Source organism: Peromyscus californicus, unplaced genomic scaffold (genome assembly GCF_007827085.1).
Source record: "Peromyscus californicus insignis strain IS unplaced genomic scaffold, ASM782708v3 Scaffold_4__1_contigs__length_199733344, whole genome shotgun sequence".
Lineage (NCBI taxonomy): Eukaryota > Metazoa > Chordata > Mammalia > Rodentia > Cricetidae > Peromyscus > Peromyscus californicus.
In genome coordinates, this window is record NW_026294562.1 from 165,924,248 (window position 1) to 165,952,130 (window position 27,883).

Sequence of the window (27,883 nt, forward strand, 5' to 3'; positions counted from 1 at the left end):
CCGCCCTCCTCCCCGGTTCCCCTCCTGGCATCCCCTCTCCTCCCTCCTCCCTGCTCTCCCTCAGTCCCCGGCTCCTCTCCCTCTTTCTCCCTCTCCTCCTCGGGCGGAGGCGCCCACTTCGGCGGCCCAGCGGGGACCGGACCGGCCGCACCGCAGGTAAGAACCCAGCGCGGCCGCCCGGGGCTGCGGGAACCCAGGCTGCGCCGCATCGTCAAGTGCGGGGGGCTTCCTGAGCCCTGGCTCCGAGTCCTGGCTGCCCGGCTTTCCGCTTTCCGCGTGCGCCATGTGTATGGTGTGTGTCTGTCTGTCCGTTTCTGGGCACCTGGGTCTCTGTCTCTCCCTCCCCTCCTCTCCCTCTGGCTGCAGCCAATTCACACCCACACACCTCTGTCTCCGCCCCTGATGCACAGGGACCTGAAGGAGGCTGATCCCCCGCAGTGTGGACTCCCCCGAGGGCCTGGAGTGCCCCCAACTCCTCCTCACCCCTCCTTAGCCCAGGTCTCCCCATCCTCCCAACCCTGATATTCTGAGGCTGGTCCTGCCTGCAGCCTAACCTGTGTAACATTAGACCAGTCCTTCCAAAGTCTAACTCACATACCGCTCACTGTTTGTCCATTCATTCTTTGGACAACTCTGAGACACTTTCATACTCCTGGGCACTGCTCTAAGGTCAAGGTAGGCAGGTCCTTCCCACAGTCTCACTTCCATCCCTCCAGCCTCACACCTGCAAGGTTAGGTGGGAAAACAGACCTTCTGGGGGTTCTACAGAGGGACTCAGCCGATGCTTTCCTTCACCCAGGAAGGGCTCTGGGGAAGGTGGGCGAGGTGGTGGCCAACACCTGGGCCAGAGCTGGGGTGAGCTTTTTTTTTTTTTTGGTTTTTTTTCGAGACAGGGTTTCTCTGTGTAGCTTTGCGCCTCTCCTGGAACTCACTTGGTAGTCCAGGCTGGCCTCGAACTCACAGAGATCCGCCTGGCTCTGCCTCCCGAGTGCTGGGATTAAAGGCGTGCGCCACCACCGCCCGGCTTTTTTTTTTTTTTTTTTTTTTTTTTTTTTTTTTTTGTCTGTCAGAGCTGAGGACCGAACCCAGGGCCTTGTGCTTGCTAGGCAAGCGCTCTACCACTGAGCTAAATCCTCAACCTGGGGTGAGCTTTTGCATGCCCACAAGGTCCCCGCCCTGTGTGGCAGGCGTGTGGGAACTCCAGATGGCTTAAAAGATCACTGGGTTAGGAGCCTCATGCCTTGACACCACATTTCTGTTCTGCCTCTGGCTTGGCCAAGTCCTTTCTCTCCCCTACCAGCCTCAGTTTACCTCTCTGCAATTTGCAACCCTGTGTATGCTGTGTGGCTAGTGGAGGGACAGACGTGTGTGTGTGTGTGTGTGTGTGTGTGTGTGTGTGTGTGTGTGTGTGTGTGTTCTGAATTCTGTGTTCCACTCTGCATTGCACTCCTCCCCCCCACCCCCCAGCAGTCAGGATACACCCCAGGTCCTCATCCTGCTGTGGTTGCCTTGAAGGGGGACTTTGGGAAGGCCAGGCAGAACAGGACACTCACCACTAACCTAGCTGGCCACCAGCCTACCAGGTTGGGGATGCCACTACCTCAGTCGGTCGAAGCCCTGAGATGTTACCATCTGCCCTGCGGGCTCCTCCTGGACTCAACCTGATCCTATTGCCTCTGAGTCTACACCCAGATTAGCTTTCAAGGCTTGGAGGATTGGAGGAGGAAGCCTGGAGCAGAAAGTGTGGCTGCCCCAGCCATAGACAGACAATGCTCAGGCCTCTTGTCCATGAGTTTCACAAATATTTATCTAGTGCTTTCTCTCCTGGGTCCCTCTTCCAAGACCCAGCAAGAGAGGAGGGAAATCTGGGTGACAGCAAAAGGAATTGAATAGACTGATGACCCCGCCCCTGGGCAGGCAAACACTAGTCCCCTGACCTTGGTCTTCCTGGAGAACTTCCCAGTCTTCTCACCCTCCCCAAAAGAGGCAGTCAGATGTGGCTAGATAGATTCTTGACTTTCTGGGTCTTCTCTCTTTCTCCCAAAAGCCAAAGAGGGAGGAGAGAGAAGCAAAGGGGAGTCTGCTTGGAATCCTGGTGGGTTCATAATTACTCCTGAGTGTTTGCTAATTAGGGGCTGCTAATTAGATATATCATTAAGGGCCTTGCCTAGGGGGCTAACTGTGCAGTGGCCCTTTAAGAATCACCCCTCTCCCCGCCCCTGCCCACACACACACACACACACACACACACACACACACACACACACACACACTCACCCTGCTCACTCCTTTTCGGGAAGTTCTGCCAACATGCTGCCTCCCTCCCCCAGAGAACCTGCTCCTGGTCTGTGGGTGTGAGTTCGGGGCAGGCTGTGGGTTAGACTTCCAGAGGAACTTTTCAGGCTGACGTGGAAGGTGGAAATTCCTGGAGACCTGAGGCTGGAGGTACCCCCAAGGCATCTCCTAAGAGGGCAGACAGCTCAGGTGACAGCTCCTCTGGCCCGCCTTTTCTCTATAATAGGCAACTGGGTTACCATAGCAACATGAGGGCGGGGCGGGAGCTCAGACCTTGGGCACCCTTCTGGGGAGAGCGGATGCTGGGTGACCTGAGAAATTTGCTTCACTTCTCTGAGCCTTTTTCTTCTACTTTGTGAACTGAGTGGAAGGCTCCTCCCCAAAGGCCAGGTGTCATCTTGGCAAGGACAGTCAGAGAAGGTGACACAAGAATGAAGCCCTAGAAGGAGAGGCCTTGAGACCCCCCAGGGAGAAACTTGAATGGTGTGCTCAAGGAACAGCAGAGGGGAGAATGTCTGGAACAGTGCAGGCAAGGGAGAGGGGGAGGGGTCATAGAGGCAAGGGAGGGGGCCACAGCCCTCTGAGACTGGAGCTGTGGAATGCTCTGGGTGCTTATTATTAATTTATCATTGTGTGCACGTGTAAGGTCAGAGGACAGCTTCGCAGAATCAGTTCTCTCTTCACACCTCTTCTTGGGCCATGGCATGCTTACCACCTCCCCCAAGTAAATAAAATGTAATAAAACATAAAGTAAACACAGAAAGACAAAAATAGCCACTCAGACCCAGGACCTACCGCAGCCCCCTCAAGGGCCAAGTTGACATGAATAGCATTGCCAGTGGACTTCTGCCCTCCAGCGCCAGGCTCACACAGAGGCCTCCCGCGTTCGCTGTGCCTGGCATCTTTCACTCAGCCCCATGGCTCAGGATCCAGTTCTTCTGTGCCATCACATCCAGCCATCGTTCCCTCCCTGCGTAGGGCAGTATACTACTCCACTGCTGTTTCTGCATTTAATTGTTGAAGGGCCTCTGGGTTCTTTCAAGGTTGGCCCTGTTATAGATAAAGCTGACGTGGACGTTCTCCTGGGGACCTTTTGGTGAGACGGGTTTATAAGCCTGTCCTAGGAACAGAGCTGCTGAATCATAGAGTGTGTGATGGTTGGCTGCAGGCTCCCAAGGTATTCTGGTTTATTTAGGTTTCTAGCATTTCATGAGGCCCCTCTCTCCTGGGCATTCCTATGTCTTTTCCTCTGGGTGTCCATGTGGTTTTCTCTGTGTTTCCCTGAGTCTCCTTGTCTCCTGTGCTGGTTCCCAGTTCACCTCTGTCTTGTAGCCTAACAAACTAGGACTTTATTGTTTGACAGTGTTGGTGGTGAAACCCAGGGCTTTCTGCATGCTAGGCAGGGGCTCTACCACTGAGCCACACCCCAAGTCCCTCACTGGGGGATTCTAGGCAGGGGCTCTACCACTGAGACACACCCCCAACCCCTCACTGGGGGATTCTAGGCAGGGTCTCTACCATTGAGCACCACCCCAAGTCCCTCACTGGGGGATTCTAGGCAGGGGCTCTACCACTGAGCCACACCCCCAGCCCCTCACTGGGGGATTCTAGGCAGGGGCTCTACCACTGAGCCACACCCCCAGCCCCTCACTGGGGGATTCTAGGCAGGGGCTCTACCACTGAGCCACACCCCCAGTCCCTCACTGGGGGATTCTAGGCAGGGGCTCTACCACTGAGCCACGCCCACAGCCCCTCACTGGGGGATTCTAGGCAGGGGCTCTACCACTGAGCCACGCCCACAGCCCCTCACTGGGGGATTCTAGGCAGGGGCTCTACTACTGAGCCACACCTCCAGCCCCTCACTGGGGGATTCTAGGCAGGGGCTCTACTACTGAGTCACACCCCAAGTCCCTCACTGGGGGATTCTAGGCAGGGGCTCTACTACTGAGCCATATTCCCAGCCCACACTGTGCCTTTTGAGTGACAGGGAGACATCTGATCCACTCACTTTGATTTTCCGCTCCTCCCCTCAGGACCCCGCCACTCCTCATGGCTCCCCTGGCCTTGGTGGGGGTTGTGCTCCTTCTGGGGGCACCCCACTGCATGGGGGAGGCCACTCCAACGCCTTCCCTGCCACCTCCCCCTGCTAACGACAGCGATGCCAGCCCAGGAGGCTGCCAAGGTTCCTACCGCTGCCAGCCAGGGGTGCTGCTGCCTGTGTGGGAACCCGACGACCCCTCGCTGGGAGACAAGGCTGCAAGAGCCGTGGTGTACTTTGTGGCCATGGTCTACATGTTCCTGGGCGTGTCTATCATTGCTGACCGCTTTATGGCGTCCATTGAGGTCATCACATCTAAGGAGAAGGAGATTACCATCACCAAGGCCAATGGAGAAACCAGCGTGGGCACTGTGCGCATCTGGAACGAGACAGTGTCCAACCTCACACTCATGGCCCTGGGCTCCTCAGCACCAGAGATTCTGCTGTCTGTCATCGAGGTCTGTGGCCACAACTTCCAGGCGGGTGAACTGGGCCCGGGTACCATCGTGGGCAGCGCTGCTTTCAACATGTTTGTGGTCATTGCTGTGTGTGTGTATGTCATCCCGGCTGGCGAGAGCCGTAAGATCAAGCATCTGAGGGTCTTCTTCGTTACGGCCTCCTGGAGCATCTTTGCCTACGTCTGGCTTTATCTCATTCTAGCAGTCTTCTCCCCAGGCGTGGTCCAGGTGAGTAATGACCAACACCCCAGGGGAGCCTGATGGCTTGGAGCATCTGCGAGCATGTGTGTGTGTGTGTGTGTGTGTGTGTGTGTGTGTGTGTGTGTGTGTGTGTATGTGTATGTGTGTGTGTGTGAACAGAACCACCAGATACAGCTGTGCCAGTCACGCTCTGCACCGGAGGGCTGAGCCGAAAGCAGCCGAGTCAGAGATGTAGGTGCAAGCAGAGAGTGTGGTGCCCACCCAGAGGGTAATTCCCAAGGCTGTGCAAGGGCTAACAGAGCCCAAGGTCCATGTAAAACATGCCTCGGCTTGCACTTCTTTTGCATAATTTATTCCTGACTTTGCAATAAGACATCTCTATTTGCATAATTCACACTACACTGGCATAGGCCGGCCATCCCCCCACCCCTCCACCCCGTGTTCTGACAGCACAAATCAATTTGAGTAACTTGGTACATTTACATAATATATCCACGGACTGGCATCTGTGGTACCCACATCTGCATAATTTATCTCTCCGTAGGGCCGGAGAGACAGGGGCAGTTTGCACGGCTCATTCATTATTCATCTTCAGTTCAGATTCAGTGTCGTTTATACTCCCATCCAATTGGCAGAGACACCAGCAGAGGCCGGTGTCCACTTTGCATAATTTATTTCCACACCGAGACAAACTCAAAACTCACAGCTGCCTGGCTCACACCCCGATTCCCACAATTCTCCACCTCTTCCGTGTCCAGTGTCTTCACCTGCACCCCAGCCTGTCCTCAGCTTTCTTTACAACATTTGGTTAATTTATTTCCCACAATTCTAAGACGGCTGCCTCTATTTGCATAATTTATTCATGGGTCTGGCCTAATTCATTCCTGCACATGCATAATTTATTAGTGGTGCCCAAGACTCACTCATTCACGCTGTGCGTGATCTGTTAACTCCTGTCACTTAACAGATCCCGCTCTGGAAGGACCCAGACATAAAAGTGCTTTAGGGTTGGCATCAAAGTGGAGGCTGCAGGGATTATCTGGGCGTCGGGGCTTATGCCTGTAATCCTAGCACTAGGAAAGCTGAGGCAGGAGGATTGCTGTGAGTTCAAGTTCAGCCTGGGTAAGTAACACAGTGAGAATGTTTCAGAAAAACAAAAAGAGATGGAGATGTAGCTAAGGGGTAAAGTATTTTCCTAGCCCTCATGAGGTCTTGGGTTCCGTCCCCAGTACGGGAAGGAAGAAGGAAGGGAGAGAGGGAAGGAAGAGAGGAAGAGAGAAAAAAAAAGACACTCCAGGATCCAAGAGAGTTTACACCTAAACTATGGCTATAATACTGAGCTCCTAGCAGCCCTGGCAAAAGTACAGGATAGGGCACCGGACAGTTTTCAGGTTCTCTTAAAAAGGACAGTATCCTGGCTTAGGGTCCAAAATAGTCTTTGTGTGAGTATGTGAGGTGTAGGTTTTCACGGGAGTGTGCATATGTGTGCAAATATAGGGGTCAGTGTCAGGGGGCTTCTTCAGTTGCTCTCCACCTTATGCTTTGAGTCAAGGTCTCTCTCTGAACCTGGAGAACACCGATTGGCTAGACATGCTGGCCCTTGAGCTCAGGGGTCCTCCTGTTTCCACCTTCCCAGCACTGGGGTTACAGAGGCAACCCCCTCACCTAGCATTTTATTTGGGGTTCTGAGATTCAAACCCAAGTCCTCGTGCCTGCATGGCAAGACCATTACCCACTGAGCCACTTCCCCAGCATACACACACACACACACACACAGAGGTAGCTAGCACTCACAATGGACTAGGTTGTCTCATATCTACTACTGATTAAAAACATGCATGGAAGGCTTGCCCGTAGACCAGTCAGCTGGGGACATCTTCTCAATTGAGGTTTCCTCTTGCCAAAGGACTCTAGATTGTGTCAAACATATTTTTGAGAGAGAGAGAGAGAGCTATGAAGAAGGAATTTTAGACACCATAGGTGAGAGGTAGGGAGGGCCAGAGTGGAGAAGACATGAGAGCCAGTTGTGACCTAGAGGGCAGAACTCCAGATGGAGAAGTGGTGACCAGAGTCCCTCAGAGTCCAGGAGCATCAAGGAGACTGGGTTTCAGTTAAGATCGGCCTGGCTCCAGATGTCCCCACAATTGTTATGTGACTTCGGGCAAAGCCCATACCCTCTCTGGGCCTCCATTTTCACAGCTTAGCCATGAAAGGGGGTGTCCTAGGTCACCATAGAAAAAGAGGCTTGGTTCATAGACCCTGAAGCCATCTGGGTTCAAATCTGACCTCTGCTAAAAACCCTCTGTGTCCTTGGACAAGTTCCTTTGTCTGTGGGTCTTTCCAGTGCTGAGTTCCCGGGGCTGCTGTAAGGATGACTGAAATCATTTTGCAAGGAAGGCCTTGAATCAGTGTGTCTGGAACAGAGTAAACGGAGCTCTGCTTCCCACAAATGAAATCATCGATGCACCTAGCTTCTCCAAAAGTCAGTGTTGAGTGAACACTGAGAGGCTGAGATGCTCTCACAGAGCCAAGTAAACGTGTGTGCTGCAGCACATCCATCCCGCACAGAGGAGCCTCATACTAGGGCCTGTGAGTATAAGAAGGTGAGTTGAAGAGAAAGACCACTGGAGAGGCAGAAGGGGAGTGGGGTGGACACTGGGTCTGACATAGGCATTTGAAACCTCAAAGCCCACCCCCAGTGACACACCTTCTCCAATGAGCCCACATCTACTCCAGCAAGGCCACGCCTCCTAATCTTTACCCAGACCAAACATTCAAACATATGAGCCTATGGGGGTCATTCTCTTTCAAACCACCACACTTACACTTCCAAATCACAGTCCATCGTCAAAGGAAGACAAGGCGGGAGCTGATGCAGAGGGTGTGGAGGAGTGCTGCTTACTGGCTTGCTCCCCCAGGCTTGCTCAATTTGTTTTCTTAAACACCCCAGGACCACTTGCCCAGAGGTAGCTAGCACCCACAACGGACTAGGTTGGCTCACATCAACTACTGATTAAGAAAATGCATAGAAGGCTTGCCCGTAGGCCAGTTGGCTGGAGACATCTTCTCAATTGAGGTTTCCTCTTGCCAAAGGACTCTAGATTGTGTCAAATTGATATAGTACCAGCTAGCACAGATGGGGTTGATGAATAGGTGGGTGGATGTGTAGGTGACAGATAGATGGATGGATGGATGGATAAATGGATGAGTGGACACATGGATGGATGAGGTAGGTAGATAGGAGGGTGGACACATGGATAGATGGATGGAGGATGGATGGATAGTCTGGTTGGATAGATGGGTGGATGTATGGGTGGACACATGAGTGGATGGATGGATAGGTGGATGAGTAGACACATGGATATATAGGATGGGTGGATAGGTGGGTTGACACATGGATAGATGAATGGAAGATGGATGGATGCATGGATGGATGCATGGATGGATGGATGAGTGGGTGTATATATGGGTAGATGGAATGAATGGATAGGTTGGTGGATGTGTGGGTGGACACATGGATAGATGGATGGATGGATGGATGGATGGATGGATGGATGGATGGATGAATGGATGGCTAGATGAATATGAGAGGGATGGTTGGATGCGTTGGACAAATGGGTGGATGTGTTGGTGGATGGGTGGATGTGTGGGTGGATGGATGGATGGATGAATAGGTGGGTGGTGAACACATGGATGCTTGATAGATGAGTATATGTGTGGAGAATCGTGAACACAGGAAAAGCAGAAGTGAACAGATATGGACAGGAGAGAGACACAGCATGCAGAGTGCTCACAGTCTGCCGCCTACAGGTGTGGGAGGCGCTGCTGACACTGGTCTTCTTCCCGGTGTGCGTGGTGTTCGCCTGGATGGCGGACAAGCGGCTGCTCTTCTACAAGTACGTGTACAAGCGCTACCGCACCGACCCTCGCAGTGGAATCATCATTGGGGCAGAGGGCGACCCGCCCAAGAGCATCGAGCTGGACGGTACATTCGTGGGCACCGAGATCCCAGGTGAGCTGGGCGCGCTGGGCACGGGTCCTGCCGAGGCACGTGAGCTGGACGCCAGCAGGCGTGAGGTCATCCAGATTCTTAAGGACCTGAAGCAGAAGCACCCGGACAAGGACCTGGAGCAGCTGGTGGGCATCGCCAAGTACTACGCACTGCTGCACCAGCAGAAGAGCCGTGCCTTCTACCGCATCCAGGCCACACGGCTGATGACAGGCGCGGGCAACGTGCTTCGAAGACACGCTGCAGATGCAGCCCGCAGGCCCGGGGCCAACGACGGCACGGCCGAGGACGAGGATGACGGCGCCAGCCGCATCTTCTTTGAGCCCAGCCTCTACCACTGCCTGGAGAACTGCGGGTCGGTGCTGCTGTCGGTGGCCTGCCAGGGCGGGGAGGGCAACAGCACCTTCTATGTGGACTACCGCACAGAGGACGGCTCTGCCAAGGCAGGATCAGACTATGAGTACAGGTGAGTGCCAGTACATGTGACTCAGGTACAAGTGGGACCCACGTCAAGGTGAGTCCTGGTCCAGATGGTTCTCAGGCCCAGGTGGATCCAAGTGCAGATGAGTCCTGGTCCAGGAGGTTCTCAGGGCCACCTAAATCTCACTACAGTGTATCCCAGGTCCAAGTGAGTCCAAGTATAGGTGGGTTCTGGGCAAGTCACATGAGAAGAAAGGAGACCATGTGCCTCCTTGGACTGAGCTCAGGACTGCCTTTAGTGTCTCCCTTCCCTACTTACTATATGCAGATCTGTAGCATTAGTGTATAGATACATTCATTCATCATTCATTCCTTAATGATCCAGTCATCATTCATTCCTTTACTCCACTGAGCCACACCTTCAGCCCCTCACTGGGGGATTCTAGGCAAGGGCTCTACCACTAAGCCACGCCCCCAGCCCTTCACTGGGGGATTCTAGGCAGGGGCTCTACCACTGAGCCACACCCCCAGCCTCTCACTGGGGGATTCTAGGCAGGGGCTCTACCACTGAGCCACACCCCCAGCCCCTCACTGGGGGATTCTAGGCAGGGGCTCTACCACTGAGCCACACCCCCAGGCCCTCACTGGGGGATCTAGGCAGAGACGTCTCTACCACTGAGCCATGCCCCCAGCCCCTCACTGGGGGATTCTAGGCAGAGGCTTCTCTACCACTGAGCCACACCCAAACTCCGGTCTGGGAGGAAATGACTTCCCTGCTGCTTAAATACAGTTACAGAGTGCCTACCACATGCCGTTACAGGTGATGTGTTGATGGAGCCACACTGCTTTCCACCTTGCCCCAGTTACCTGTCTTGGTGCACAGGCACACCTTTATAATGCCTACAACTTTATCAAGTTCTTAGCCTCCTGAAGGACATGTGTTGGTCACATGTCACAATTTTCCCGCTCCCGAAATGTACCAGACACCATTCTGGGGAAGACAAAGTTGCCTTTGAGATTTTCCCTTTAACATTCACAAGTTGTCTGTGCCTCTTATTTCTGGACCATGATGGTGTTTGTTTGTTTGTTTGTTTGTTTGTTTGTTTAAGACAGGGTTTCTCTGTGTAGTCCTTGCTGTCCTGGAACTTGCTCTGTAGACCAGGCTGGCCTCAAACTCAGAAATCTGCTTGCCTCTGCCTCTTCTGGGATTAAAGGCATGCACCCCCACCTCCCAGCATGCTGGGGGCTTTTGTTTCTTTGTTTAATTTAAAAAAATTTAGCAGACTGGACATGGTGAATCTCCAGGACCTGCTTGCATTTCCCAGGGTCCCCATGGCATTCTTTGGCATATCCTCTTCCCTTTCCTCCCATAAATCCAAAAGTACACATGGCACTTGAATGCCACATCTCAATGGCGTCCTTCATTCTGGCTCTTTCTCAGACTTACCATGACTTTTGTGTCTCCATTTCTCTTCTCTCCCATTTTCATGTGTTTGAGTGAGTGGTGTGTGCATATGTGTGTGTAGGAATGTTTGAATGTATTTCGGTGCATGCGGTGTTAGGAATCACCCTTGATCTCTCTTCCACCTCATTCATGAGACAAGTTGTCCCATCAAACTCAGAATTTGCAGATACGGCTAGTCTTCCTAGCCAGTCTGCTCCAGGGATCCCGTCTCCACCTCCTGGGGCTGGAATCACATGTGGGCCTTGGGGATCTGAACCCAGGCCCTCAGGCTTGTGCATCAATTATGTTTGCCACCAGGTTTCTCCCCTCTCCCCCGTCCCAGTGCATCTGAAGCTAGGCTAGGTCCTAGAACCATCTACGTTTTGTGTTGACCTTAAATTTCCTCCAAAAGAGACAGAGTTGTGTGCCCTTCCTACCTTGCTGCCCTCCTGCTGGAGGCCAGGGAAGGAGAACTGCATCCTTGGCGCACTTTACAGGTACACAGTGTCTGCTCCTTTGTTGCTGGTAGGCTCCAGTTTGATTAGTTGATAAAGATGCAGCTATCCCCATGTTCTGCCATCCCCTTAGTTGGAATTTCAAATATCTTATTTTAGAATTCCCAGGTTTTTGTTGTTTAGGTAAAAATCTTCCGTTGCTCAGGCTGGTCTGGAACTTTGTAGCCCAGAGTGCTCCTGAACGCCTCATTCACCTGCCTCTCCTGAGTGGTAAGATCACAGGCACGCACCACTACACCTGGTTTATGTAGTCCTGGGGATGGAACTCAGGCTGTCATGTCAGCAATCGCTCTACCAACTAAACCACAATCCCAGCCTGTAAAATTCCACGACTCTAACATTAATGTGCAAATATCACTAGATAATTTGTTTTATTTTGCTTGACACCATCCTGGCTGTATAGCCCAGGCAAGCTTCAAACTGGTGATCCTCCTGCCTCCACTTCCCAAGTGCTAATTTTATAGCTGTGAGCCACCTCATCCAGGTAAATTTCATTGAGTTGCTTCTGTATGAACTCAATGAACCCTCCTCAAGCAATGAGATAATCTGCTGATCTTAGCTCTGTTGTACATCTGAGACACTGAGGTCAGAGGTCACACAGCTGACTCCATGGTTGAGGTGGGCTCGCAGCTGGTTGTCCCAGTTGACTGGGAGCCACAGAGGACAGTGTCTGTCAAGACAAGGGCTGCAGTAACCGGGAGCCCCTACCCCTCTGTTCCTGATCCTGCCACTTAGTTCTAGGACCCTGGATTTCCTGTGTCCCTCCCACCGGGCTGGGATTCTCCTAGAAAACCTTTGTATAAAAGCTGGTCATAGTAATGCAGGCTACCACTTTCCAGTCCCAGAGCCCCAATCCGACGTGGTACTGAGCCCCTCATCTGCAGGGTTCAGAATTCATTAACATCTCAGACTGCATGGGGTGTGGCATACCCACAGAGCACCTGCGTAGAATCCCCCCAGTGAATGGCTGAGGGTATAAACATATCCATAAAGCACCTGCATAGAATTCCCCAATGAGGGGCTGTGGTAGGGCTGCATCACCATGCTCAGCTTTTGAGTTTTTTTGTTTTACTTTAATTTTAGGTTACATTTTTAAAGTTATTTTTGTTTGGTTTTATGTGATGGGTGTTTTACCTGCATGTATATGTCTGCACACCACGTGTATGCTTAGTACCCACAGAAGTCCCAAGAGGGCGTCAGGTTCCCTAGTACTGGAATTATATAGTTATGAGCTACCGTGTGTGTGTGTGTGTGTGTGTGTGTGTGTGTGTGTGTGTGTGTGGTGTGTGTGTGTGTTGGAAATCAAACTCAGGTCCTTTGGAAGAGCAGCCAGTGCCCTTAACCGATCCAGCCCTTAAATTACATTTCTTATTTGTGTCTGGGTGTGTACCATGTGTATGCATGTGTGGAGGTCAGAGGACAATTTATGGGGGGAGTTACTGCGCTCGGTCCTCCATGTGAGTCCCAGAAATCAAACTCAGGCCATCAGCCTTGGTGACAATCACCTTTACCCACGGAACCATCTTGTCCAGCCCTGCTTTATGTATGTATGTATGTATGTATGTATGTATGTATGTATGTATTTATCTATTTATCTACCTATTTATTTATTTTTAATCAGAGGAGCAACAAGGTCTATTCCAAAGTCCCTAAATCTCTGCCACTCAACTTTTGTTCCCAGCACCACCCACAGCCCCTAGAGCTAGTTACAATTACAGAATCCAGAAGCTGAGGGACCAGCACCACACTCCCACTTCAGCAGATAGTAAGAGGACCTGAGGGCTGAGTAGGACCCTAAGGCCCCTCCTGGGGGCTGGAGAGATGGCTCAGAGGTGTAAGAGCACCGGCTGCTCTTCCAAAAGACCCGAATCTGAGTCCCAATCCCCATGCAGGGAGGCACACAACCTTGTACCTCCAGCCCCCAGGGGATCTTCTGGCTTCTGCGGGCACCGCACACACAGGTGCGCATAACAAGAGTGGCACCCTCTGGTTCTCTTCTGCAGCGAGGGCACGCTGGTGTTCAAGCCCGGAGAGACGCAGAAAGAGCTGCGCATCGGCATCATCGACGACGACATCTTCGAGGAGGACGAGCACTTCTTCGTGCGGCTACTAAACCTGCGTGTGGGCGATGCTCAGGGCATGTTCGAGCCCGACGGCGGCGGGCGGCCCAAGGGGCGGCTAGTGACGCCGCTGCTGGCCACCGTCACCATCCTGGACGACGACCACGCGGGCATCTTCTCCTTCCAGGACCGCCTACTGCACGTGAGCGAATGCATGGGCACCGTGGACGTGCGCGTGGTGCGCAGCTCCGGTGCGCGCGGCACCGTGCGCCTCCCCTACCGCACAGTGGACGGCACGGCCCGTGGCGGCGGCGTGCACTACGAGGACGCTTGTGGAGAGCTGGAATTCGGCGATGACGAGACCATGTGAGCGCGGGTGGGAGAGAGGCGGAGCCTGAGAGAGGGGCGGGCGGGCCTGAGGAAGGGCCCTGGCTAAGAGTGGGGTGGGGCCAGGGTAAACCTGACCTGAAGAACAGCCCTAAACCGGGCAGTGGTGGCGCACGCCTTCAATCCCAGCACTCGGGAGGCAGAGGCAGACGGATCTCTGTGAGTTCGAGGCCAGCCCATAGAGCGCGAGTTCCAGGACGGCCAGGGCTACACAGTGAAACCCTGTCTTGAGAACAGAGGACAGCTGTGACAGGCAATGGGGTGGGGCTAGGGTTAGGTGGGTGTTGAGAGATGGACTTGGCTTGTTGTTGAAGAATGATTTGACTAGGGATGGGGCAGGGCTAATGTGGGCAGAGTGTGGGAAATAGTCTTTGCTGGAGATGGGCAGGGCCAAGATGAGTAGGGCCTGAGAAATGGCATCCGGCTGAACGATGGAATGGGGCTATGGCCCGGTGTGGCACCAGAGTAGGGCAGGTCCTGTGAAATGGACTTGACTAGGAGGTGGTTCGGAGTGGGAGTAGGGGAGTGAGGGGTGAGGGTGCAGGTTTTCCTGGGAGTTCCTGGGGCCATGCAGGCAAAGGGAGCCTGACTGGGCCCCTGCCTGGGCCAAGGGGTGGAGCCCAAGCACAGGTCGATAGAGCCGGGATAGGATCTTGACGGTGGGAGGAGTTATGCAGAGACAAAGTTTGATGGGGCCAAGGGGAGCAGCTCGGGAAAGGATCATGGCTCATCTATGGAAGGGAGGAGACAGGGTTGAGGAGATCCAGTAGGGCTTTAGGAAGGAGAAGAACTTGAATGGGCCAAGCTGGAAAATGGAATTTGACTGTAAAGAAGGGAGAAAAGTCTGAGAAGGGACGGGGCCTGGGTGGACCTTGGGTGGGAGAGTCAACTGGGCTGTGGAAGCAAGGAGGTGGTAGAGGATCTTTAGAAAGGGGCATATTTGGGGTGGGTGTGGCCTACTGGGGCCAAGCTAGAGAAAGCTTGGCTGAGTCGAGGGGGCGTGGTCGAGCGGTGGGCGGGGCCTTATATGTGGGCGGGATCTGAGAGGTAAGGCTTGAGAGAGCCTGGGAAGAGCCTGGGGAAAACCTGGGAAACTTGGGAGGCCCAGGGATCAGGGAAGAGACACGCGATTTGGAGGTCCTGGGGCACGGGGTCCTGAATACCGGTTGGTGCCTGCGTGTAACGTGTGCCCTGTAGATGCGCAGACGGACAGGGCATTGCAAACTGGTCCCTGGCACCGCCTCAGAGTCCCTGGAGGCCCGAGCTCACCTCCCCCGCGCCTGCCCGTCGTCGTCGCAGCCAGTGCCGCTCCTCCGCGCCCGCCGCCCCCGCAGCGGCTGGCTCCCTCCTCCTTCCACCCACGCGCTCCCTCCAGCCTTGGGGCCTCCGCCTCGCCTTCATCTGGCCGGTGACGGCTCTCCACCCCTGAATCTCTGACCTCCCAGGCTATGCCTCTCTGGAATCCTGGCTCCATCGTCAGTCTCTCGCTCGCTGTCTCGGGTTATGCTTTAGTCACATAGGACCTGCACAGCTGTCCACATGTCTCTTTGGGGCTTGGGGGGATGATCATGTGACGGCCGCTTGGAGTGACCAGCTCTATCGGCATCTCTTGCCTCATCTCCCCAAAACTCAAGAGGCAGAGGGAATGGCAGAGTTGTCCTTTTATGGTTCTGGTCCTTCTGATTGTCTAACCCGCTTCCTTCCTGCTGCTGCAGTCCCATGGGCCTCTCCTCCCCCACACGGCTTCCCCAGCCTGGGACACCCTCTGTCCTCCCCCACCTCCCGCCTCCGCCCAAGCCTCCAGCTGTGGCTACAGGAGACAAGAGAACAGGAGGCTAATTAGCGTTTAGGGAAACACATCCTTCCTCTGACGGGCAGGCGCTAATTAGGGGAGCTTTGAAGCAACCAGGCTGGAGTGGAGGCCTGGGCAGGATCAACACAGAGACTGGAGGAGTCAGAGACTTAACAGGGAGACACAAGGAGAAGGAGACAGAGGAGAGAGAAAGGGCTGGATGTAGGAAGAGACTCAGACCCGAAGAGCCGGGGTCATCAAGACAGAGGGAGACACGTTGGCAGAGAGACTGGAGTCTTAGAAGGGTGAGAGGTAGTAGAGTGGAGTTCCTGGGAGCCAAGGGAGAGTAGCTGGGGAGGGAGGCTGTTCCCTAAGATCTCAGGACAGCCCTTCCCTGGCGCGAGACTCTCTCGATGTCCCGTGCGTTGGAATTCTCCTGGGTTGCCTGTCAGAGCACTGATTGACATACCTGTCACCAAGCATCAGCTACTGTGTGTTAGCGTTTTGTGGGGCGTCTAGGAGAGCGCACGACAAAGTGTGTGCCACCATGCCAGTGTGTCACTGGGTCTGCTTGGGAATTTGAGGAGCCCAGAGTGGCTTGGGAGACCTCCTCATCCAACCCCCACTCCCAGATGTGGTGTTTCAGCACCGCGGACAGCGCCCAAAGCACTCCTGAGGCCCGAGCAGCCCCAGCACACTATTTTGAAACCCAATTGGGTATGGTGTTGCTTGCCTGTAGTTCCAACAGGTGAAGCTGGAGACTGGAGGATTGCCATGACTTGCAGGCCAGCCTGAGCTACAGTGTGAAAACTGGTTTTACAGACAGAGCTGGGGATGAAGCCCAGTTGGGAGAGTGTTTAGCATGCCTGAAGCTCTGGGGTCCAGTTTCAGTAGCATGGTAGCCCACATCTCTAATCCCAGCACTCAGGAGGTGATCAGGTGTTCAAGTTCATCTTTGTCTATACCTCAAGTTTGAGTTTTTATTTATTTATTGGTGTGTGCGTGATGTGTGTGGAGATGTGCATGCTACAGGCCACATGTGCAGAGTAGGGGACAACTTTGGGGAGTCCCTTTTCTCCTTCAACCTTTTACATGGGTTCTATGGATCAAATTTAGGCCACCAGGCCTTCGAGGCAAGTGCCTTTACCCACTGAGCCATTTTTCCAGCCCTTCACATAGAGTTTGAGGCCCACCGGGGTCCATGAGACCCTGTCTTGAATAAATAATTTTCAAACCCACAGAGTGGAGGTGGGTGTCTGTCCCCACATGGCCGTGTCTCTGTGTGCTGTGCGAGTCCACTTGTGGAGATGTGTTGATTGAATTATTGCCTGATTAGGAATCTTCCACCTGATTGTGTTAACTCTATTTCATTTGGGCTCCACTGAGAGACGAAGACAAAGAATACAGACAGAGAAGGGCCAAGCGAGGGGAGAGACGGAGGCAGAGAGATAAAAGGCACAGAGAATGGCAGGGAGGTGATGGTGGACAGAGACACTGACATGCAGAGAGAGAGAGACCGAGGGAGACATAGACAGCAAGCAGGTGGCGTGAAGAGAGGAAAGGCGGCCTGGAGCGATGGTGCATGCCTGCCGTCCTAGAATTTTAGAGGCAGAGGCAGGAGGATAGTGAATTTCAAGCCAGAATGGGCTACCTAGTGAGTTCCAGCCCAGCCTGAGCTGCATAGTGACACACGGTCTCACAAAACCCAAAAGCAATAAATCACAAAAGAGCAAGGTCCATGGAGGAGCATTAGGAGGGTCCCGCGGGGTGACAGTGTCTGCCTCAGGCTGTGCTGGGGGTGTCTCTCAAACGAACAGGCATCTGTTCCCTGCGATCATGCGCTGCAGGGGGATGGCTGGGCGGATGGCTGTGCATGTGGGCGGGTGACTGGTGGAGCTTCCTCTATTGGTGACTGCGTGGGTGGGGTGTTTGTGTGGCTGGGATCTGGGGCCAGGCCTTATGGGGCTGGCTACGTACACTGTTCCTCTAGCCAAGAGTTGCTGGCACCCAATCTGTGAACATTCCTTGCTGTGGGGCTTGGAGATTGCAAGGAGGGGTAGGAGGTGTGTGGGTTCAGTGCCTTAAGGGGACAGGTATCATTGGGCTATTCCCTGCCTCACCCTGGTTACCATGGGAACAGAGAACCTGGGTGTGGGGGGGAACTGGGCACATTAGGCTGATTTTCCAAATGTGGTCAGGATGGAGGGCGGAAGCTGTGAATATTTTGTACTAATAGATTTAATTAATTAGTTGTTTCCTTCCCTCCTTCCTTCCTATAGCTCAGGCTGGACTTGATCTCATGGTAGCCCCCTGCCTCCACCTCTCAAGTAGTTGGGATTACAGATCCAGCTTTTTGTTTTTTATGTGCACGTGTGTGTGTGTGTGTGTGTGTGTGTGTGTGTGTGTGTGCACACTCATATGTGTGGAGGGCAGAGGACAACCTCAAATGTCATCTACAGAGGCACTGTCCACCTCTTTTCAGACAGATGTTATTGGTCTGGAGCTCATAATTAGGTTATGCTGTCTAGCCCAGCTTCACCCCACAGACACGCCACCCTGCCAGGCTTTTTAACATGGGTGCTGGGGATCGATCCCGGGTCCTTATGCTGTCATAGCAAGGGCTTGATCAACTGAGTCATCTTCCAAGCTCCTTCTAGGGCCCAGCTTCATTCATGCATGTTATTTAAGTCTTTGGGGTTAGGGTTGTTTCCAACAAATGGGGACAAAGTCATGACTCTGTCTGGGGTGGCTGCATTTTCATAGAGCCCCTCCTAAATTCCACCAAGGGCGAGTAGAATCATCTTGAAGTGGCTTTGTGGTGGGGGCAACTTGACACTTTTTTTTCTGCCTGTGCCTCCCCCAGGAAGACCCTTCAGGTCAAGATAGTGGACGACGAAGAGTATGAGAAGAAGGATAACTTCTTCATCGAGCTCGGCCAGCCCCAGTGGCTTAAGAGGGGCATCTCAGGTGAGGGGTGAAAAGATGACTATGGGAAAGCAGGGGGCCCAGGGTTGGGGACCCCCCGGGGGGCTCGCGAGCCTGAGCTTTGAGGAGAAGCGACTCTCTCATTGTGTCCCTGTCTCTGTCTCTCCCCAGCTCTGCTACTCAACCAAGGTGAGTGAAGGGACCTCTGGGTGTGGAGGGGAGGAGCCACTGGAGCCACAGGGGTGGACTTGGGGGCAGGTTGGAGGTGAGAGGTGGATTCGGGATGGGTGAAGATTGGAGCCAGCTGGGGCTGGGAAGGGAGGGGGTTGTGGAGTTCAGGATGATGTTTCTAATCAAAGTTGGAAGAAACTAACTTATGAAATCAGATCTGAGCTTGTGGCATGGTCTGTATGAATCAGGTTTGGCATTGGTTGGGACAGGGGTGGGTTTGGGTTATGAGATCCATCTTCCCCCTAGGCCAAGGCAAGAATCGCAACAGGTGGTTGCCAGGGGTTGAGATGGGACTGGATTAGAACCGGAGTCAGTGTTTATGCTAAAACTGAGGTTGGGGACCTGAGAGATGGTTCAGCCGTTACAAGCACTTGCTGCTCTTCCAGGAGACTCAAGTTCAGTTCCAGCAACCATGCTAGGTTGCTTATAGCCACCTGTAACTCCATTTGCGGGGCATCTGACGCTCCCTTCTGGCCTCCTCAATCACCTGCATGTGCACACAAGCACACACACACACACACACACACACACACACACACACACAATTCAAAAATTTAAAGCTGAAGTTGGGGTTTGAGGAATTTGGGTTAGAAGTAGGGTCAGGCTGAGGACAGCTCAGTCAGTGGGGTGCCTGCCCAGTGCGTACAAAGCCCTTGGTCCCATCCCCGGCACTGGGGCGATGAAGGCCTGCAATCCCTGCCCTTGGGAGATGAAGGCAGGAGAGTAAGAAGCTCAGGGTCATTCTCAACTACACAGAGTTTGAGTCCAGCCTGGGCTATCAAAAAAAAAATAATAAATAAAAAACAGACAGACTTGGTAGCCGAAGCCTTTAATCACAGCACTTGGGAGGGAGAAAGAGGCAGATAGATTTCTGTGGGTTGGAGGGCTGCCAGGGAAACATAGAATCCCTGTCTCAAAACAGCCACCCCTACGCCCCCCAAAAATGGTGCCAAGGTTAGAAGTTGGGGGGTCAGAGTTGAGGTTAGAGCCAGTGGCTTGGATAGAGTGACCGTTTAGAAGCAAGAGCTACGCTGTAGCTTACAGTTAGGATTAGTCTGAGACTAAGATGTATCAAGAAGTCATTCAGCTGCTGGAACAAACAGGCCTGGCATTGTCTGTTTGCTACAGTAAGTAGCAAATGCTTGCTGCAGTACTTTGTTGCATAGGCAAAGTGTGTCAGTCTTCCCATGCAGTGGGTGGTTTTCTTTTCCCGTGGGGCCTTTTCATCCTGTGCCTCCACCTGCCATTGAACTTTGTTTTGTGTCCTCTCTGGACCCCCAGCTGCCTTCAGGCAGTTGGGCAAGAAAATCCCCAGGATCAAAGGGGAGGTCCTGGAGGCCCACCCACCACTCCATCACTTCTCCCATCCCCATTCTATTGGCTGTAATTCAGTCACGTGGCCATGCCCAGATGCAAGGAATGTTGGGAAATGTAGTCCACCTGTTTGCCCACAGACTTGGATGAACTGGTAGCTGTCTCTGCCACATGGCTAAGTTTGTTGCTAGCTGTGTTGCCTAGGAGTGGAGTTGGGAATGAGGCCTAGGGCTGGGTGCAGGGTGCAGGGTGCAGGACTAGAGCGTGACGTTAGAGTGACATTTGGGACCAGGCTTAACTCAGCCACTCTATGAGGTAGATGCGATAACTGTACCCATCAAATGGATGTCGAGAATATGGAACAGAGAGGCTAAGGCACTGCCTGAGGTCACACAGCCTCCACCATGTGAACCCAGAGTCCATTACTAGAATCTCATAGGCTGAGGGAACAGGTGGTCAGATGGAGCTGGACAAGTTCACTGATGTCCCAGAGAGAACAGATAGTAAAGTCATTACCGACCCTGTTAGGCATGCCTCCTGGATATCTAACCTCCACCCCTCATGCTGCAGGAGATGGGGACAGGAAGCTGACTGCTGAGGAGGAGGAGGCTCGGAGAATAGCGGAGATGGGCAAGCCAGTTCTTGGGGAGAACTGTCGTCTCGAGGTCATCATTGAAGAGTCTTACGACTTTAAGGTGATTGTCCTGGGCCTTCCCTTTCCTAGAGCCTGTCCTGTGTCGGGGAGGGGTGCGGCTCAAGAAAGGAAGAGCATGTCAACATGCCAACCTCAAAGCTGGGTCCTACGCTGGGGTCCCTGGGTAGTCTCCAGGGCCAGCTTCAGCACTGGATGGTGGACAGCACGCCACTACCTTCCTAGACTGGGCGCGTGGGTGTGATTCTCAGCCCCAGAGACCCCCGTCGTGCCACCCTGGGGCACTCATGGGTAGCAGTTCACTCTCTCTTCCCGTCCCCCCCTCCCCCAGAACACCGTGGATAAACTCATAAAGAAAACGAACCTGGCCTTGGTGATTGGGACTCACTCGTGGAGGGAACAGTTTTTAGAGGCAGTCACGGTGAGCGCAGGTAAGTCAAGGGGGCAGTGAGAGCCGAGGGAAGGGATGGGGAGACAGAGACGCAAAGGCACTCCGAGGGGGGAGTGGAGAGGACAGATGGGGACCAGCTGACAGGCAGAGAGCGAGCACAGTCACATGGAAGCAGAAAGGAGAAAGTCGAGGACACTGTGCAGGGGGTTTTAGCTTTGACTGCCACCCGAGGTAGGTGGGCGGCCCTAGTAGTAGCATCAGGAAGTTAGAAGAGAGAGAGGTGAAATGGCAGCCGGCCTCCCCTAGACAACCCTGGGCTCCTCTGTTGCCATGGAGACAGTCACCAGGGCACCGGGTTCTTTCCCACCTGCTGTGGTCCTCGCCCTTCTTAGTTCTCCCGCGGACCCGCAGCGCCCTCGTGTGGCCAGAGGCACAAGGGCAACGGGATCCACGGATTCGATCTTGGACAGTCGCACAAATAGCGACACAGGTGGGGAAACTGAGGCTCAGACAGAGAAAGAGGTGGCCTAAAGTCTCCCAAAGATTTTATAATGAGATCTGGAAGCTATAACTCAGGGCTCCCTCCCATACATCATAGCAGGTTTCCTTCGGGGTGGCCTCAACTGGAGGGACTAATACGTCAGGAATTATGGTTAAAGAAAATGCTGGGTAGGGAGGATGGCTCAGCGGGCAAAGGCAATGGCTGCCAAGCCTGGCAGTCTAATTCGATTCCCAGGACTCATACAGTAGGAGATAACTGACTCCTGTAAGTTTTCCTTTGCTCATCACACACACAATTAACAAATAAATAAATGTTAAAAAAAAAAACCGTTGAGTGCCGTTCAAAGTCAGGGCTGTGGAGATATGAGGCCAGCCTAGTTGGCACAGCCCTCTGAAGCCACAGCTTTTAATGTGTCTGAGGGAGATGGAGAAATAGCTGGAGTTCACAGTGGAGAAGATAGACATGTCACAAAACAGTGACAACCCAGGGGGAGACAGAGGTAGGAGGAGAGACCCCGAGAGCCCACGTGAAGCTCCTGATCCAGCCTGAGGTGAGGAAAAGGCTTCCTGGAAGGGACCATGCTAAAGCTTCCACTGGGGACAGTAGTGTACAAGGAGGAGGAAGGTAAGCATGGCCCTCCTGGGTAGAGGGAGCCGCAAGGACACAAGCCTTTGAGCATTGGGAGGTGGCGATTTAAGTGGGGGTATGTGGAAGTGGTTGGCCCCAAGGCTAGAAAGCAGGAGTCTGGATGTGAGGGCAGTAGTGAGCCCTAGTGCGATGCAGAGCAGAGCTCAGAGAAACCTTGAGTCCCAGCCTGGGCCTGTCTGTGCTGGCCTCGGCCGTCTCCCGACCTGGTTCAGGTACCAGGAGTTCAGCAGAAAAACCCCATCAGGAATGGCCGAAACTCAGCGCGGACTATTTCGTTTAGTGTTTGTTCCTTTGTTTAGGTATCTATTTTGTTTGTCTATTGAGACAAAGTCTCATTATGTGATTCAGGTTGGCCTGGAACTCTTCCTGGAGACCAGGCTGGCCTCAAACACTCCGATACCCTCCTGTTTCTGCCTCCCAAGTGCTGAGACTAAACGCATGCCCCACCATGCCTGGATCTGGCTCCTCCGTTGCCTTCTAATCCTCGCTTTTTACCCTCATGGTTGCTGAATGGCTGCTGCATTTCCAGGTGCCAAGTCCTAGCAAGAACAAAAAGAAATTAGGGGAGCCAGAAAGGTCAGAGTGTCTGCTGAGTTTCCAACTTTCGTTTCTAATTCCATTTTACTTGTGGTTGAGGCTAAAAGTTTGGCTCTTGCAGAACCAAGAAACCACAAAACCCACTTGGATAAGTACAAACTCAAGCTTATTTCTTTCTTTGGCAAGCCTGTGGTTAAGTAAGTTAGAAAAGATAGAAGGGGATGTGACTGGAGTCCTCTGGGGGAGAGGGGGCACGCTCTGCCCCCACCACTGCAGGTGTCCTGTTTCTTAGAGAGAAAATTTGGGAACTTGTGGTTGGTCCTGGCAAGCAATTTCAGGATTCAGCAGCTGGCCTAGCCTTGCCTTGCCTCCCTGCCCACTGCCTGGTGCCTGCTGGCCACTGGCCACCTCCCTTATCAGCACCCTTCCAGCTATAATACTTGGCACACAAGAGCCTGCTGCTTTTTTTTTTTTTTTTTTTTTTTCTTCACTCATCGCCTCCTGCTTATCAGCTCAGGCTGAGGAGGGTTCCAGATACTTCTGTACTTTTCAAATCACACAAATCACTGGGTGCTAAAAGCCGATCAGGTCACAGAAAGGGACAGGTTGGGCCTTTCTACAAAGCTCAGAAAATAAATACACACAGGGTGCCTGTACCGAGGGAGCTAGGGCATTTCAGAACCTCTCCTTTTGTCTCATTGCCAGGGCGGGGGGCGCGGCGCTGTTGCAAGGGATTATGGGAAAGTATGTATTTTAGCATTGCTAGAAGCAGGGGATTCTGGGAGAGGGCATATTTTTATCCGAGGACGTGGCAGTTGCTAACCTCAAGGGATTCTGGGAGCTTGGCTAATTTTAGCTGGCTGTTTGTCTCTGTCTTGCTCCTGGAGACTCTGGGAAAGCCAGTGTGTTTAGCCGACTATGGGATCTTGGCATTTGTTTGGTTGGTGGTCCTGGTTATGGAACTCAGAACCCCTCACATGGTAGGCAGGCAGTCTACCTCTGAGCCACAGCCCCCTGTCACTGCGGCGACTCCTCGAAAAAGTGAATATTTCTAGCTGTACAGATGGCTGTCCGTGGCTGTGAGGACTTTCGGAGAAATGACTATTTTTAGCTCAAGACATGGTCATCTCTAGCAGCCAGGGTTTGTGAGACACAGAGTAATTTTAGCAAGGGATATATGGCCTCCTCTAGCTTTGAGGGGTCCGTCCAACACTCCCTTGGCTGCAAGGAATGCTGGGAAAGTAAGTATATTTACCTGTATGCAACTCTTAGCTGCAAGGGATTCTGGGATGTAAGTGTGTTTGTGTTTACCCAGTCCCAACACTCCCCTAGCTGCTAGGGATGCTGGGAAAGTAAGGATATTTACCTGTATCCAACATTCTCAGCCCCAAGGGATTCAAGGAAACTGAATTTACTTTAGCCCAATATTTATTCTCTTAGCTGCAAATCTGAGAAAACAAGCTTCCCTCAGCCCAATACTCTTAGCTGCTAGGAATTCTGGGAAATTACACTTACCTGGGCCCAACACTCTCTTAGCTGCAAGGGATTCTGAGGAAATAAATATATTCCTCTCAGACAGACATTCTCTTAGCTTCAAGGCATGCTGGGGAAGCAGTTCATTTGGAACTGTCTGGAAACCTAACACAATGGAGCTGTGTAAGCAAGGAAGTCTGAGGCATGGTGTATGCCCCAGCTGGGTCATGTGCCCACAGGGGACGAGGAGGAAGAGGAGGACGGGTCTCGGGAGGAGCGGCTGCCATCCTGCTTTGACTACGTGATGCACTTCCTGACGGTGTTCTGGAAGGTTCTGTTCGCCTGCGTTCCTCCCACGGAGTACTGCCATGGCTGGGCCTGCTTCGGTGTCTGCATCCTGGTTATTGGTCTACTCACTGCCCTCATTGGAGACCTGGCCTCCCACTTTGGGTGCACAGTGGGCCTCAAGGACTCAGTCAACGCCGTGGTCTTCGTAGCCCTGGGCACCTCCATCCCTGGTAACACCCCGGGAGGCGGCTCTGCAGGAAGATATGAGAGGGCCAGGGAGGGGCCCTTTGGGTGCCCTGTGTGGGCTGACCCTACCCCAGAGCAAGTGGGCAGGGTCACGGGGAACAAATGTGACAGGAAACATTGGGAAGCAGACTTGGGCTCCATAGGAAGAAGGGGAGGCCGCCACAGGGGTTGCGGGTGGACTCAGGGTTCCCGGAAAACCTCACAGAATCCATTGTTGGGGGTGGATCCATAGAGACAGGTCCTCCCCAGGTGAGTTCACTGTGACCCAGGTGGTGAGAACCGGGCAGTGATTCTCAGAGGTGTGTGTGTGTGTAGATCTGAGAGCAGCTTGTGGGAGTTGTTCCTTCTCCTTCTGCCATGTAAGTTTCAGGGATCAGACTTGGGTCCTCTGTGGGGCGTTTACCCACCACCCCCACAGCTCCCCAGAGTTTTCTTGAGTGTGAGTAGCAGGAAGTATTAGATAGAAGGATTTATTGCGGAGAATATTGCGGAGATAAACAGATAGAAAATAAAGGATAGCCTCGAGAGGGCCTGGAACCTATTCCAACGGCCCCGACTGTCTCTGCCCCAGGGTTTTTATAGAGACGCCAAGGGGTGGAGCAAAAGACCTCCTCCCCCAGCACAGCCAAGTGCAGACCATCTCAGACACCTGCACTCAGGCCCGTGGTCCTAACCATCCTCTATGCGGACCTGCTGGGTCCACAGTCCTCAAGCTCGGTGACAAGTGCATTTACCTGCTGAGCCATCTTGCCAGCCCAACACTTGGCCTTTTACATGAGCACTGGGGTCCAAACTCCTGTTCTCATGCTATACCCAGGGAGCCATCTTGCCAGCTCATTGTTTTGGTTTTTGTAGTGGGTCTCAGATAGCCCAGGCTGGTCTCAAAAATCACTATGTAGAAGAGTCTGGCCTCAAATCCTGATCATCTTGCCTCCTCCAAGAAACTTGGATTACAGGCATACACCTTTTTTTTATCGTCTCAGTTGCCCTGGATGGCTATGTAGCCCAGGCTGGCCCCATATTCATGGTGATTTTTTTGCTTAAGCCTCCCAAAGTGCTAGCATTGCAGGTGTGCACACCACCCTGGCTGAATCTCTGAGTTTTAACTCAGATGTGAGTAGAGTCCGACCAGGGAGGGTGAACTTGCCACAGAAACAGGGCAGTGTCCTGTGTTCTGCCTGAAGGCCGTGGCCACGATCAAATCAACCCCAGCAAACCTGGGTGAGGAAAGCACCCTGGAGACAAGATGGGAGAGACTTGGTCCCTTCATCAGCAAGGAGGGCACATGTGGGGACACACAGCTGTTTCCAGAGCGGGTGTGTTGGGGAGACAGCTGAACAGCCGCAGGCCCTCCAAAATCAAAAAGTGGACCCCATTAGGAGGAGAGCGCTATGCCAACCTCACAGAAGGACACTGAAAGTAGGCAGTGGAGCCTACTGATTGCATGAAAGTCCCAAAGAAGTGTTCCACCAACAGTGGCGCCTACTGCATGCAGACAGAGCCCACGGGAAGTAAGTGAGGGCTCAAGGGGCGGTACGGGGCCCCTCTTCACCCCTGTGCCTTGTCCTTGTAGACACGTTCGCCAGCAAGGTGGCCGCGCTGCAGGACCAGTGTGCGGACGCGTCCATCGGCAACGTGACCGGCTCCAACGCGGTGAACGTGTTCCTGGGTCTGGGTGTGGCCTGGTCGGTGGCCGCGGTGTACTGGGCGGTGCAGGGCCGCCCCTTCGAGGTGCGTACAGGCACGCTGGCCTTCTCGGTCACACTCTTCACCGTCTTCGCCTTCGTGGGCATCGCGGTGCTCTTGTACCGGCGCCGGCCACACATCGGCGGCGAGCTGGGCGGCCCGCGGGGACCTAAGCTGGCCACCACTGCGCTCTTCCTGGGCCTCTGGTTCCTTTACATTCTCTTCGCCAGCCTCGAGGCTTACTGCCACATCCGGGGCTTCTAGGGCCCTAGCCACCGCCCTGAGGTTGGGGACTCGATGGCATTTGCTCTTGGACCCACCTCTGTCTCTGTCCAGACTCAGCCTGGGCCCCCCGGGACTCCTCTCCTAGGCTCCCTCCTCGCCAATCCTTTTCCTGGGATCAGCCTCCCTTTCTGCCTGGATCCCATCCCTCGAATTCCCATCTCAGCGGCACCCCGCTCCAGCCCATCCCTTGTAAGTTACATCTGAAATCGGAAGCCAGGCACCCACCCACCAGACACCACCTTCTCTGCCTCCCTGGACACCCAGCCTGACTCTGTCCTCCCGTGTCTCCGTTCCCCCCCGAGCCACAACCTTCCATCTGTGCCCCCGGACCTTAGAACATCTCCCCAGGTACCTCAGAGGGAGGCTGTGCCATCCCAGGATGCTACCCATCCCCGCCCTTACCCCCAACCCTCAGGGAGTTCCCTGCAGTCCCCAGGGGAAGGAATAAGTGGGTGTGTGCAAGAGGGGGGGGGGCGGGCGCGCACTTTTCCTGACTTCTCCCATTCAGAGGCTTGGAGAGGGAGAAGGGACGTTTGGAGTTTCTGTCCCCCAGGCTCAGCCGGAGGAGGCACATCTTGAACCCACCACTTCTGACATTCCAGCGCCCTACTCGCCCTCCACTACCTCTGAGAGCCCAGCCACGCCTTGGAGGGAGGGGCCTGTGTGTGTGTGTATATATAGTGTGTTTGGGGGAGGGGGGACACGGGAGGGTGCATGTCTTGGGGGAAGGGGCGTCGACAGACTTTCCCTTTTCGAGAGGGCAGCGCGACTCGCTCATCCGTGAGAATCCGCGTAGTGGAGGAGACTGAGAATCAAAGGGAGTCCAGCCGACCTCCCCTGACAATATTCTAGAAGGTTCATTTTGCCCTCAGTGCCAGCCAATCCGGGCAGGACCCTCGAAGAGCAGACCGAGGGTCCCAGAGGACCAATGCTACAAGCCAGCAAACGCTGCCACATCTCTGCCTGTTGGGGGGCGGGGGGTGGGGGGGGAGGGCGGGGGGGGGGGTCTGGGTGGGCATTTTTAACTTTGTGGGCCGCACATCTGTTGGTAGGCCACCTGCATTTTCTTACTGTTGATGTTTCCTG

The 27,883-nt window shown here is 53.7% G+C and overlaps 1 protein-coding gene across 2 annotated transcripts; it reads left to right on the top strand.

The window, feature by feature from the left end:
* On the top strand, positions 1-27,771 carry Slc8a2 (solute carrier family 8 member A2). 2 transcript variants are annotated; one of them, XM_052761428.1, is made up of 10 exons: positions 2-156; positions 4,329-5,019; positions 8,803-9,467; positions 13,384-13,806; positions 18,483-18,586; positions 18,716-18,733; positions 20,660-20,784; positions 21,073-21,172; positions 24,532-24,810; positions 26,400-27,771. In XM_052761428.1, exons 2-10 carry the CDS (start codon positions 4,345-4,347, stop codon positions 26,774-26,776), a joined length of 2,766 nt encoding a protein of 921 aa, XP_052617388.1. In that variant the 5' UTR covers positions 2-156; positions 4,329-4,344; the 3' UTR covers positions 26,777-27,771. The 2 variants fall into 2 exon arrangements, with proteins under 2 accessions (XP_052617389.1, XP_052617388.1); XM_052761429.1 differs by lacking the exon at positions 18,716-18,733 and having other exon boundaries at positions 1-156.
* The last annotated feature ends 112 nt before the right edge of the window (positions 27,772-27,883 follow it).